This window comes from Pimephales promelas, chromosome 13 (genome assembly GCF_988280905.1).
Source record: "Pimephales promelas chromosome 13, fPimPro1.hap1.1, whole genome shotgun sequence".
Taxonomy (NCBI): domain Eukaryota; kingdom Metazoa; phylum Chordata; class Actinopteri; order Cypriniformes; family Leuciscidae; genus Pimephales; species Pimephales promelas.
Genome location: NC_142781.1, coordinates 6,936,464 through 6,950,294, shown reverse-complemented (window position 1 = coordinate 6,950,294; position 13,831 = coordinate 6,936,464). Strand labels below are relative to the sequence as shown.

The following is a 13,831-nucleotide window of genomic DNA, read 5'->3' as shown; positions in this document are numbered from 1 at the left end:
ACATTGAAACTACTTTTGCTTTTCTGAACAACGTATATTATTAATAACTTAATAAGTGAGGAAGGACAGAAGGGGACAACAATACTTTTTGAAATCATAATTTTATTGCATTGTTTTAAACACTAAATGTTTGTAAAACATTTAGTGTTTAAAACAATGCAATAAAATTATGATCTCAAAAAGTATTGTTTTATTACACACAACACCCAAATATCTCAGAATGTTTGTCAAAAGTGCAAAATTGCAACAAATAGCCAACAACATTGCAAGAACAAAATATACTTCCAACGTAAATTGCATAGAACATTTTCTCATAAAACTTGGACAAATAATGCCATGGGTAATTAACTTTAGTTGTTTCTCCATCCTCCAAATCTGCCGTCACGTCACGTCTTGCTCCATCATCATGTGTGTGTCAACACACTTCTGTACGTCAGTGAACTGTTAGCCGCAAGATGCGTGATTAAACAACAGGTGGCGGTAATGGCAAAAGAAATATGAGTTTGCAATCTAACAAGAAGAATATAGCATCTTGCTGATTCGCGCAGGCTCGACAAACACAATGTAGCTCTTGCTTGAGCTACACCGCTACTTGCTGCTAAAAGTAGTTAGCTACTGGAAAAGCTACACTGTTTAAAAAGCAACTGAGCTACAGCCAAGCTACTGAAAAATGTAGTTAAGTTAGTAGCTTCGCTACTTGTAGTTAACTACTCCCCAACACTGTTTAAATGTTTATATTTCATATAATCTTCTTATTATAAAAATAAATAAAAGTGTAATTTAAGTGTTTGTAGCTACAAAACTTTCAAATCATTATTACCTTCATATTAGGTTATGAAGCCTAGTAGGCTACAACTAGACTTTATATATAGACCATAGTTTACAGCATTTAAGAGATTTGATTCCCTTGAGAAAAATTGCCATTTATTGTAACTGATATCCAAAATAATCGATATTGAATCGAATCGAATCGTAATCGAAATCGAATTGAATTGCAAGCTTGAGAATCAAAATCGAATCGAATTGTGAAATTTGTCTCAATACCCAGCCCTACCAATCACAGTGCGCAGCTAACCCAATCCACTCAGACATTCTCTGCTTCCACGTCCATTGGAATGCATTGCAGTTAGTCAGTTTTCATTTGACTTTTTCTTGTCATTTTGAGTTTAAAATGGTCAAACGGTGTGCATGGGGTATGTTACGTTAGATTTGCGGGGTGTGTGCACTGAATAAAGACACAGAGAGCTGGCGTATGCTTAGCATGAACATTTACTAGGAACTGATGTGTCACCCTCAAAACAGTCCGTGTCACTCTGAACCTTTAGTTCCCTTTTACAGAACAGGGAACAACTTCGACATTAGGTTTTTGAGAGGCTGGGCGATGATGTGTATTTTTTTTTTTACCCTTTCCCAAGCCACATCTCAACCGAGATAATTATCTGCTCTAGATTAAGTTATGCGATTTAGTTATAGTGCGACCACAACACCAACTAAACGTGGATAAATTAAACAAGGATGTCTACATCTGTTCTAAGTTAAGTCAACAACGTATTTGAACGTTATCTTTAAAATCTCTAACGTAATGGGCTATATGCACAGCTTCACTACTTCCTGAACTTCAGCCAGCTCCTTGTTTCCTGTCTAGGGTTGGGTATCGTTTGAATTTGAACGATTCTGATTCCTATTCCGATTCCTTGTTTCGATTCCGGTTCCTAACGATTCTCGATTTCGATTCTTTTAAGAGGCAGGGTCAAAAAAGTTTAGCTAACCTTGCTAACCAACGGTCTTTCTGAAGGAAATACTCCTTCTGTCACAAATACTTGTCACAAATTTTGCATTTTGCAGAGATTTCGTTAATTTTTAGAAAAGTGAAGCCACACTTTGGACCGCCGACGTAAGCTACTCATGTTCGACTCGCCATGTCAACACTTCCGGTAGACGCTTCTTCGTTGGTGTTGTCCAGCGGTTTCTTCTTCCGCTCGGCGGACTGTGAATATCGAAACTAGGAATTGAAATTTTAACTTTTGAACGATTCCGGGAAAAACGAAAAGTTAGTCCCGGTTCCAATCGATACTCGATTCTCGAAACCCAACCCTATTCCTGTCTGCCATTATTGGCCAAATTGATTAATTCAGGTGTGCTTGTCCTCAGTAGTCAAGGCAACAATAATCAGACACACCTGAATTAATCAAGTTTGGCCAATAATGGCAGGCAGGAAACAAGGAGCTGGCTGAAGTTCAGGAAGTAGTGCAGCTGGGCATATAGCCTATTAGGTTAACGTTAGACTAAGATTAGAAAACGTTAACGTTAGCTTCTAGCTGTGTTGTACATCATGTCACTTAGCTTCATTAACATATCTGTAAATAACCGAGATAACAAATGTTAAAAATGTTGTGCTGAATGATTCATGTAAATACTGTAGCACCAAACGGTGATGGGTTTATCACGTTTACACTGTGACCTGTACATTTTTGCTTGGAGCTGAAGCTTTTCATCGACCTTGTCAACAATAAAATTATTAATATAACCCTCCAGTGCATAGTTAAGGCCCATTAGGTGACTGAGATGATATATAATCTTTTTGTCTCCAAAAATCACCAATTGCCTCCTTTGAAATATCTCCTACTGTGACAGCTGCCATAGCGCCTGTCTCGAATGTTGACTTTGTGTCCGAGTGAGTGGAGGGGGCGTGGCTTAGCCATAGCCCAATTTCAGATTCAATACACAATTAGATTTAGCTTCAAAACTTTATATCCATTGCAAAATAATTGCTTGGAATTTTTCATTTTGAGCCCATATCAGTAATAACACAATTTAAAATGAATCCTTTTCTAATAGTGCTCAAGATTCACCACACACTTGTAATGCACACAAAGTAATATATAATGACTCTGTTCCCAAACTTACATAAATACAATCAGCATTTAAAGGGGAAATGAAGCAGTGAATCAAGTTTACATGATTTACAAGATGGATTTCCAATATAATCAACAATTATATAAGAAACATTACAAATGTAAACATTTAGAAGAAAAAAAGAAAAAACTTCGTATCTTTCGCCGCCAGGGCGCCGCCATTGTGCAGGTGACGTCACAGGGTTGGTTGGCTCAAGTTTAACAGGCTCTGGGCATTGAAAATCGCGACATCAAACTGTGTTTATACCAGTGTTTTAACCGCGAACGACTAATGTTAGGTACAGATATTAGACAAAAAGACGACGTCTCATGTTATATGTTGACAAACTGCACATAGAAACATTGTTCGCGATGTCTGCCGTCAGATATTCCCGTCTCGTCAACACCATGTAAGTTACGTTGCTGTGTAGAACAGTCAGTGGTGGTTTGGGGCGAAGAGCGGGTTTGCAACGCTAACTTACCAGGTGTCAGTGTGGCTGTTGTCCTGCGATGCCCTCCGTGGCAGAGTCCATCTGTTGTCAAGAGGTTGATCTTGAGCATGTGTTGCGTGGTCAATTCTGCATCACCGGCGCGCACGTTTACCATGCTGTGCCGGGAGTTAGACGTGTGGAAGCGGCGATTCTTTCCCTGAAGGATGTCAGAGCGGAGACACTTTTTCCTAGTATATGTAGGCTGTAGCTAACGTTACTAGCACTACCAGTGCGAAAATATGGATATTTCATTTCCCCTTTAACAAATACGTGCTAACTTGCATGTTATTGACAAGACGGGAATATCTGACGGCAGACATCGCGAACAATGTTTCTATGTGCAGTTTGTCAACATATAACATGAGACGTCGTCTTTTTGTCTGATATCTGTACCTAACATTAGTCGTTCGCAGTCAAAACACTGGTGTAAACACAGTTTGATGTCGCGATTTTCAATGCCCAGAGCCTGTTAAACTTGAGCCAACCAACCCCGTGACGTCAACTGCACAATGGCGGCGCCCTGGCAGCGAAAGATACAAAGTTTTTTTCTTTTTTTCTTCTAAATGTTTACATTTGTAATGTTCCTTATATAATTGTTGATTATATTGGAAATCCATCTTGTAAATCATGTAAACTTGATTCACTGCTTCATTTCCCCTTTAATGCCTGGATTTCTGTTCAGTGTTTTCCAGAAATGAGTGGGTATTGATGGTACAAAGTGGAATTATGTTTGGTAGGACTCGACTTAAGACTGTGGTTATTTATGTAAGTGTGATGTGTGTGTGTGTGTGTGATTCAGGCAGGATAGAGATATAGAGCCAGAAGACTTCCAACGTTACAGTGAGAATGTGCAGGCGTCGCTACAGGACTGCCCAGTGGAAAGACCCCCTTCTGCTTTGCTCAACAAAGAAAACAGAGAGTCCTCTAGACGAAGTCCAGGACACTCCCGCAAGGTGCAATGCACCAGCACACACTGTTGCATGGATACCATGTAAAATTACACAGTTATGCAACTATATATATTCTTGTCTCAGGTGGGCAGGGATGAGTCCAGCCTACCACTCGGCAATCCTTTGGATGTTCCAGAGACAGAAACTGCTCCCTGTTACCTGTCCTCCCACCCACGAGTGACCCGTCACGCCCATCGCTATGGCGGATCAGCCCACAGCCGACAAGAGTACACGGGTGTTGCCAGTGTTATCAGAGATAAGTGAGTATTGATGGTACAAAGTGGAATTAACTCGACATATTATTACCAAACAATTGTGTTACTGTGGTATTTCCAACTAGCCTGACTACATCAGACTTCGTACTTCCGCTCAATTTCAGTTCGCTTCTGTACTCAGTCTGAGATAGCGACCTATCTCTCAGTTTTCCTTTGGTCTGAAAACAGCCGGCCAGTCAGCGAACAGAGGGCGGACTGAGAGCTGTGACGTAGACGCTAACCACCGAGGTTATCTTAGGTTAGGGAAATCGAAAACGACCACGGATATGGAGACACAGCAGTAGCGGAGCGGCAATCGGGAGAGTCAGGAGTTTTCCCGGTGGGCCGGTAGTGTTACGAGGGCCGGCCCGGTCTGATAAAATGTATTTATTGGAAGTTCGCCATGGCCCAAGCTAAGGGAAGAAAACAATTTTTTTTTTTTACATTTTTTATAACGGAGCATATATTTGCACTAAATGCCTGTCTTTACAGCAAAACGACACCCGTCATAGAACAGCCTCAGTGGCGTAGGTCGTAGGGCGTGAAGTGTTTGAATGCAGCTTTTTGATGCGCTGCTGAACGCGAGTTCGAATCCGCCTTGCCGAACTCTCTCTTCTCCCTTTTCCCAACACAGATATGTAAAGATGTAAAATGTAAAACCTAATTTTATATTTTTTGTTATATTTTGCCAACGAAGTAAAATTTAAACCATATGGCGTTGCGCCATTATAATAACTGACATTAGAATAGCATCCAGTTTGTTCTGCGTGATTACTTTGCTCTCGCAATCATCTGGTGTTTTCTCCTAAATAAAAGCTCAAGGGTTTATTTCTTGCAAGTGAAGAAATTAGGACAAAAGTATTTTAATTTTCCTATATTATAGTGTAATGTAGGTTAAAATATACTTTTGAAATACTCATTTTCATTTACACATTTATAGGCTATAAATGGATTTTACAGTACGTCATAGGAATAATTATAAATCATTATTACATTATTATAATAATTGTTTGGCATTCTAAAACGCCATTGATAATGTAATGCAAACTGAGACTCTCATAACTAAAAAAAATATTTGAGCCCTCTTTATTGTCCTGGTAGCCTACAAATTAATGTTTTTTCTTTGTTCTCTCAGAGAGCATGAGATTGATGCATTATAACCTTAAAATGTCCAAAATTTTCTTGCGGGGGAGCATGCCCCCGAACCCCCCTAGAGGCACAGAGTCCAAGTACTATGGGAAAGAACGACCATTTATGAACTTTACTCCAGCATACTAGTGCAACAAAGTTCCCTTTAAATCAATAAAACTGTAAATGCTATTGGCTAATCGTGCCGGCGACGAGGGCCGGTGGTCTACGAAATTTCCCGGTAGATTTTTTGGTCTCACTCCGCCCCTGAGACACAGGATGCAATTCGCTCTGTTGTGGAGAATATTCCTGGCATTTGCAAACTGAAGCTTGAACAAGAAGAGTGTTTGTTAAACATTTTGAATGGAGGTGATGTCGTGGCCCTACTCCCGACAGGTTTTGGGAAAAGTTGAATTTATCTACTATTACCGATCGTCAGCGAGAAACTGGGGAGGCCAAAGGCCGGCAAGGCGATAGTTGTGATTGTTTCCCCATCCCCCTTGGTTGCACTCATGGAGGATCAGGTTAAGGAGGCAGCAAAACTCGGTCAGCCATGTTCACTCCGGTATTTCGCTCGATGGTTTCGTATTCGCATGTGTTTAAAGTGAAAGTTTGATGTGGCTGAGCTGGCGAATAACACAAGTCATATGTGATTGGCTTACGGTTAACCAATGATTTTATACTTCAGACAAGCTCTCAATGCGAAAATGAAAACACGTTTCAATTATGCCATTCCAGACTCTATCTACGAAGCAAAGCGAAGTAGCAGAGTATATTACCAGGCTAATTTCCAACCCAGGCTCATTGGAAATGAAATGGAAACCTATGGCGACATGTTTCACGATAACCATGATAATAATCATGGTTATCCTTCAATTTTTTAACATATCACGGCACTTCAGAAATTAAATGACGCCATCGGAAAGTGTTTGTTTGTTTGTAAACTTTATTGTCCTTTTACAGGAAATTTGTCTTGGACTCGAAACTACATTAATACACCACATACATGCAGCAAATGGACTCGAGACACAATATACACATAACAAATGCACACACAGAAACTATAGACCTACATTACTGCAAGTGTGCTGCTGTTGATTTAGTGTATTTGAAAACAACATACCATCTACTCTAAACCCCATAACAAAAGCAAACACACAAACACATTTACTGAAGTTTGCTTACAAACTTTGAGCTATTTAGTAATGTTGTGCAGGGTTTGTACTGCTGTACTTGGTGAGCTAGGAAGCAAGTTTATTGTGTAAGAAAAGACTGGGTATTTCACTGCAAAAACCTGCTTCTTATTCACTCGCCACCCACCATCCTGCCAAATCAGTGGATATTGCACAGGAGTGTGCTTACATCTGTTCTGTACTGAATGTACCACATAGTGTACAACAATCTGAGATGTGTTTTTGGCAAAAAAAAAAAAAAAAAAAAAAACAGCACACATTTAATTGTTGTACACTGTTAGACCTTACCAGGTTTTTTTTTACAGTAAAATACTGGCAACACTGTTGCCAGTTATTTACTGTAGAAATGCACTAAAACTCGAGTTAACTAATTTCACTTGCAGAAACCAACTTAAAAGAATCAACTAAATTTATAATGCATTAATAATGTGAGCAAGGTATTATTGTGAACTTATTTAATTAGAAACAACAAAAATTAACTTTTGTAAATGAAGACATTTCCACCAGATTCTGCAACTAACACAGACCGTGCCTTTTAAATAAAGCAACATGCAGCGTATCATCAATGTTTGTAGATCTTCTCCTGGACTGAAGCTCAGACTCTACTCTTCAGCACAACGGTGACCCCAAAAACAAGATTTTACAGTAAACTACTGGCAACAGTGTTGCCAGTATAAACCTGTTCCCTTTCGTAGTCACTTCGAGTTACGTCAGAAGTGACGGAGATTGGGGGTTTCGCATAGAAAGCCAATCCTCTTCGAGTATTTAAACACGAGCCAATGGCATGCAATGCCTTGGGGCTGCGGAATTTTGCATAGCGTACTCCGCCCTACTCCGTGAGTATAAAAGGAGGAAGTGAACGCAACCGCAGTATGTTTTCGCTTCGGAGCCAAGAGAACCTCTTCACTCCTGAAAGCACTGTTCAAGACTCTTCGAGACGAGCGTCCTCTTCAGTGTTGGTGTGACGGCGGTACCCAGCGAGATTCTGCATCGCCTGCGATCTGAGCAGTGGTCTGCCAGACTTTGCGCTTCTCCCTGGTCGCTTCAGCGCTGAAAGAGTGAATTTCCTCCTCTCATTGAAAGAGCTGCACGCGCACGTCTTTTTAAAGACGGTTCGCCCGTGCTCTTCTGGGTGTGATTGTCGTCATCTGATGGTCACGATCGCTGCTTTGTATGCCTGGGCATTTCAGCATGCAGCAGCAGCGTTCGTGGATGACTCATTTTCCTTCTGTGGGAACATGACCATCTCTACACTGAGGTCGAGACTCAATGATCTCACTTGAGTGAGAGTCCCGGTCCCCCCCGCTCGATCGGTTTCCTCCATAGGGGGCCCGTCGACCCGGGGACCTGGTGATTTTACGGTGATGGTGTGGGATAAAGCCCCGACGATTCCTCGGGCCACACCTCCCGCCTCAGTGCGAGAGCCAGCGAGCGCTAGTTCGATTCAGTCGGTTGCTTCTTCGGTGGCACCGGCTGCTTCGGGCAGCGCTCCAGATGATGATGCGATGTCGATCACAGCATCACTAGGCGGGCTTGACTCCTCGGGAAGTGAGGATGCGGCCGCGTTGCCTCCCTCGGGAGCGTCAGCGCCGCCGTGTCTGATCCCGCGATGATGGCCGTGCTATCTCGGGCGTCCGTGAGCATCGGGTGGGGGTGGAACTCCGCCCCATCCCGATCTCTCGCGGCTGAATAATTGGTTTTTGGGTAACGCTGCCGCCTTACGGCCACGGCCAACCCCAATTTCCTTTTTTCCCCGAGTTGCATGCGGAACTGACACGCACTAAAAAATAAATAAATAAATAAAAAAAAAATAAATAAATAAAAAAGCGTGCTTAGTTCCCCGCCCTTCCTCCCCTTGGCGGCTGTCTGTGGGTACGCTGGGGCTCCCCCGGTCAACCGGCGGTTGCTCTCAGATGCCCCTCCAAAGCCTATGGGTTCTCGTCGTCTATGGCGGCGCGATTCTGTAGAGCGGCGGGACAGGCAGCCTCCGCCCTGCATATGATGAGCACCTACAAAGCTAGCTGCTCAGGAATGTGCACGAGGAGGTGACGGACCAAGCGAGCTGCGAGCCTGTCGCCTACCTTGTCCTTAAACGGGTCACGGAGGCGGTCGCTCGCTCCCTTGGTCAGGTGATGCCCACCGCTGTGGTCCAGGAGCATCATAATGTTCGGCGGTGCGGTCCAGGACTTTGCCCAGCACTTCTCGACCGCCTAGGAGCAGACGAAGGCGGTTTCTCTGCCCCGACGGCCGGCTGCTGCCTCCAACCAGCCGTCGGCTCGGACGCCTCCGCCAGCTCGCCGCCGAGGACGCCCCCCTGCGGCTCCCTTCCCTCCCACGCGGCCCCAGCAGCAGCCTTCAGCCGGTTCGCGTCGCGGAGGAGGCCACAGGTAAGCGTCCCAAGAAAAGAGCCCCCCCTCAGGCCGCGTGCCCCGCTAGACGCCAGGCGAAGCGATGTTCCTGAGGCGGGCCGCTCAGTGATAGTGTCATGGTTTTTCTCAGGAGGCGGTGGCAGGGCCCCTCCTTCCCCGGTGGAGGGCCGGTGGAGAATCTTTTGTTCTAGCTAGCTCCCTGAGCTGGTTGAGGAAAAGCTGACACTGTCATTGAGCACACAGACTGGAATGAGCGCACACGACGTCCAGTGCGTCGCCCCGTTCATTCCTCTCTGTCTCGGAGGGCGCGGAAGGGTGCGTGTGTCGTCCCCGGGCTACGCCAATCCCTTCCCCCTCTGTCGCCAGACCCCCGGCAGAACAGACCCCCGTGGAACGCTCTGCCTTCCCTGGTCTCTTCTGTCGGGGAGCGGGTTTCGACGGTGCATCCGGACGGGGTAACTCCTGCACGCATGCCGGTCGACCCGCCTCGCTGCCCCTCCGGGGGGACGTCTGTGGTTCGCATGACCCCGTTGGCTCACTTCCTGGAAGCCTGGCTAGCGCTTCCCGGGGTTCCCGCTGGGTCATCAGAACGATCGGATTCGGCTACGCGATTCAGTTCGCACGGTCTCTTCCCCGCTTCAGGGGAGTTCGCTCCACGATGGTTGGTGGCAATGCCCCAGTCTTGAGAGCGGAGATTGCGACCCTGCTGGCGAAGGGTGCAATCGAGACGGTCCCTCCAGCCGAGGTGAGGTCCGGGCTTTACAGCCCCTACTTCATTGTCCCCAAGAAAGACCGGTGGGTTACGACCGATCCTGGACCTGCGCATTTTGAACCGTTCTCTCCATCGACTACCGTTCAAAATGCTCACGGCCAAACGCATTTTCGAATGTGTTCGGTATCAGGATTGGTTTGCAGCGATCGACCTGAAGGACGCGTACTTCCATGTCTCCATTCTCCCTCGACACAGACCGTTTCTTCGGTTTGCCTTCGAGGGCCAGGCATACCAGTACGCCGTTCTCCCATTCGGGTTAGCTCTGTCCCCTCGCATCTTCACGAAGATCGTCGAGGCAGCCCTTGTTCCCCTTCGCGAACACGGGGTTCGCATCTTGAACTATCTCGACGACTGGCTGTTACTAGCACACTCTCGAGCTCAGGTTTGCGAACACAGAGACCTGGTGCTACGGCACCTAGCCCGTCTGGGCCTTCGGGTCAACCGGGAAAAGAGCAAACTTTGCCCCGTGCAGAGGATCTCTTTTCTCGGCATGGAGATAGACTCGGTCGCCATGTCCGCGCAGCTCACGAACGAGCGCGCGCACTCACTGCTGGCTTGTCTTCGACAGTTCGAGGGCAAGAGTGCGGTTCCACTGAAACTATTTCAGAGGCTCCTGGGGCATATGGCATCCGCGGCCGCGGCAACGCCGCTCGGTTTGCTTCATATGAGACCGCTTCAGCTGTGGCTTCGCGATCGAGTCCCGAGGTGGGCATGGCATCGCGGCTCGCTCCGAGTTCCAGTGACTCCGACGTGCCGCCGATCCTTCTTCCCGTGGTCGAACCTCAGCTTTTTACGGACAGGGTCCCTATTCAGCGAGTTTCCAGGCATCTCGTTGTCTCCACGGATGCGTCTACCACGGGTTGGGGTGCCATGTGCAATGGGCATGCAGCCGCCGGTTCCTGGACAGGAGCCCAGCGCCTCATGCACATCAATTGCCTCGAGCTGTTGGCAGTACGGCTCGCCCGGCACCGCTTCCGAGCGTGCTCTAGGGCCAGCATGTGCTTGTCCGCTCAGACAACACTACGGCAGTAGCGTACATCAACCACCAGGGGGGGTCTACGCTCGCGCCGGTTGTCGCAGCTCGCCCGCCACCTCTTGATATGGAGTCAGAAGCACCTGAGGTCCCTTCGTGCAGTTACATTCCTGGAGACCGGAACCGGGCAGCCGACGAGCTGTCCCGGGCCCGTCCCATCTCCGGCGAATGGCGACTCCATCCCCAGTCGGTCCAGCTGATTTGGGACCAGTTCGGGGAGGCACAGTTAGACCTGTTCGCCTCTCGGGACTCGTCCCACTGCGCCCAGTTTATTCTCTGACCCGCGGCTCTCTCGGCTCGGATGTGCTGGCGCACAGCTGGCCACGGGGCCCACGCAAGTGTGCGTTCCCCCAGTGAGCCTCCTTGCACGGGTGTTGTGCAAGATCAAGGAGGACGAGGAGCAGGTCTTGCTGGTAGCCCCCTACTGGCCCACCGAGACGTGGTTCTCCGAACTCTTGCTCCTCGCGACAGCACCTCCTTGGCCTATTCCTCTGAGACCGGACCTACTCTCTCAGAGACGGGGCACTCTGTGGCACCCTCGTCCCGATCTTGGAGGCTGCACGTGTGGCTCCAGGACGGGACGAGGCAGGTTTGAGTTCGCTGCCACCTGCGGTGGCGGCAACCATCACTTCCGCAAGAGCGTCGTCCACGTGACACCTTTATGCGTTGAAGTGAAACCTCTTCGTCAATTGGTGTTCTTCTCGCTGAGAAGACCCCCGGAGATGTTCGATCGGAGTCATGCTTCCTTCCTGCAAGAGGGGTTGGAGCGCAGGCTGTCGCCCTCCACCCTTTGGATTTATGTCGCGGCCATTGCCGCGTCTCATGATGCAGTGAAAGGTAAGTCTATGGGAAGCATGACCTGGTCATCAGGTTCCTGAGGGGAGTGAGGGGGCTAAATCCGCCTCCCTCCCCTCCTGCCCTCTGGGGACCTCTCAGTAGACCTGGGTGCTCTGCAGAGGCCTCCCCTGGAGCCTTTGCAGTCGGTAGAGTTTTTGCTGTCCTATGTGACAGCACTCCTGATTGCATTGGTATCCATCAGGAGAGTAAGGGACCTGCACGCACTCTCTGTTGACGAAGTGTGCCTGGAGTTCGGGCCGGCTTACTCTCACGTATTCCTGAGACCCCGGCCTGGATATATGCCCAAGGTTCCTACCACTCCCCTCCGGGACCTGGTGGTGAACCTGCAAGCGCTGCCCCTGGAGGAGGCAGACCCAGCCTTGGCACTGCTCTGTCCGGTACGTGCTCTCCGCACCTATGTCGACAGAACGCAGTGTTTCAGGACCTCAGACCAGCTCTTTGTCTGTCATGGGGGGAGCCAGAAGGGAAGGGCTCTCTCAAAGCAACGGCTGTCCCACTGGATAGTGGATGCCATTGCTTTGTCTTACCAGCAGCAAGGCCTTCCGTGCCCCCTTGGTGTGACGGCCCATTCCACTCGGAGTGTAGCCTCCTCTTGGGCTTTAGCGCACGGCGCCTCGCTAACAGACATCTGCAGAGCTGCAGGCTGGGCGACACCCAACACCTTCGCCAGATTCTATAATCTGCGAATTGAGCCGGTATCCTCTCACGTACTCGTTTCGGCCAGTTCTGGATCCGCTCAGGTGTCTTCGCTTGCTCGCCACTCCACTCCCCGGACTGGATAAGTGCGATATTTCCTCAGTTCTTCCATTGAAGTCTTGAGTCCTCCAGCACCGACGATGCGGGCACCACTGCTGTTGCTCTGGATGCTGGCTAGGTGCCTCCATGCGCACGGTTCCCCTTGGTAACCGTCTCATGTGTATTATCCACTGTAAGCCTCTCTGAGCATGTGTCTTCCCTTGGCAAGCCATCTGCCACCCCTGGAGTTGAAATTAGTAGCCACCTGCGGTTGGTACTCCAGTGTTCCATATGTGTTCCTATGTGGCCATATGTGTTCGTAAGTCCTCCCTTCGGTAGGCAGCTAGTAGCATGTCCCTTCCGGGATATGTTTCCCAGTGTACCTTGGTAATCCTGTGTCAAAGTCGGATCCCCAAAAAAAAAAAAAAAAAAAGAGGTAAAAGGCTCGGGGGTCCAGACTTTCGCAGGGCACTGGAAGACAGCTTGAAGATGGCGTGATGGCACTGACCCCCAATCTCCGTCACTTCTGACGTAACTCGAAGTGACTACGGAAGGGAACGTCTCGGTTACGTATGTAACCCTCGTTCCCTGAGTAGGGAACGGAGACGTTACGTCTCCCTGCCACTTCTGCTGTATCGCTGGGTAGACGCCGAGTTCAGTCTTGGCTCCTCAGCGAAGACATACTGCGGTTGCGTTCACTTCCTCCTTTTATACTCACGGAGTAGGGCGGAGTACGCTATGCAAAATTCCGCAGCCCCAAGGCATTGCATGCCATTGGCTCGTGTTTAAATACTCGAAGAGGATTGGCTTTCTATGCGAAACCCCCAATCTCCGTCACTTCTGACGTAACGTCTCCGTTCCCTACTCAGGGAACGAGGGTTACATACGTAACCGAGACGTTTTATAACTTACAGTTTATTACTGTTAAAATACATTTTGTGGGAGTGTATTTTTATCTTACACTGTTAACCCTTTCAACCCCACAGGAAAATCCACACTACAAAGAGTAAAAATTAACATTGATGCAGTGTTGCAGTGAGATAATTAAGGGAATATGTAAGTGATTGTTGAGCATTAGTGATGAACACCTGCTGTTAACAAGCAGAATCACTGAAGGAAAGAGGAACATCAAGAACAGAAAATAGAGAAACACA

At 47.6% G+C, this 13,831-nt stretch overlaps 1 protein-coding gene across 1 annotated transcript in view; it reads left to right on the top strand.

The window, feature by feature from the left end:
- The window catches only part of lama4 (laminin, alpha 4), a 116,790-nt gene that overhangs the window by 87,063 nt on the left and 15,896 nt on the right, over window positions 1-13,831 (top strand). The window contains exons 32-33 of the mRNA XM_039657000.2: window positions 4,185-4,338; window positions 4,420-4,595. Coding sequence (XP_039512934.2) covers window positions 4,185-4,338; window positions 4,420-4,595 — 330 coding nt within the window. The remainder of the gene's footprint in view (window positions 1-4,184; window positions 4,339-4,419; window positions 4,596-13,831) is intronic.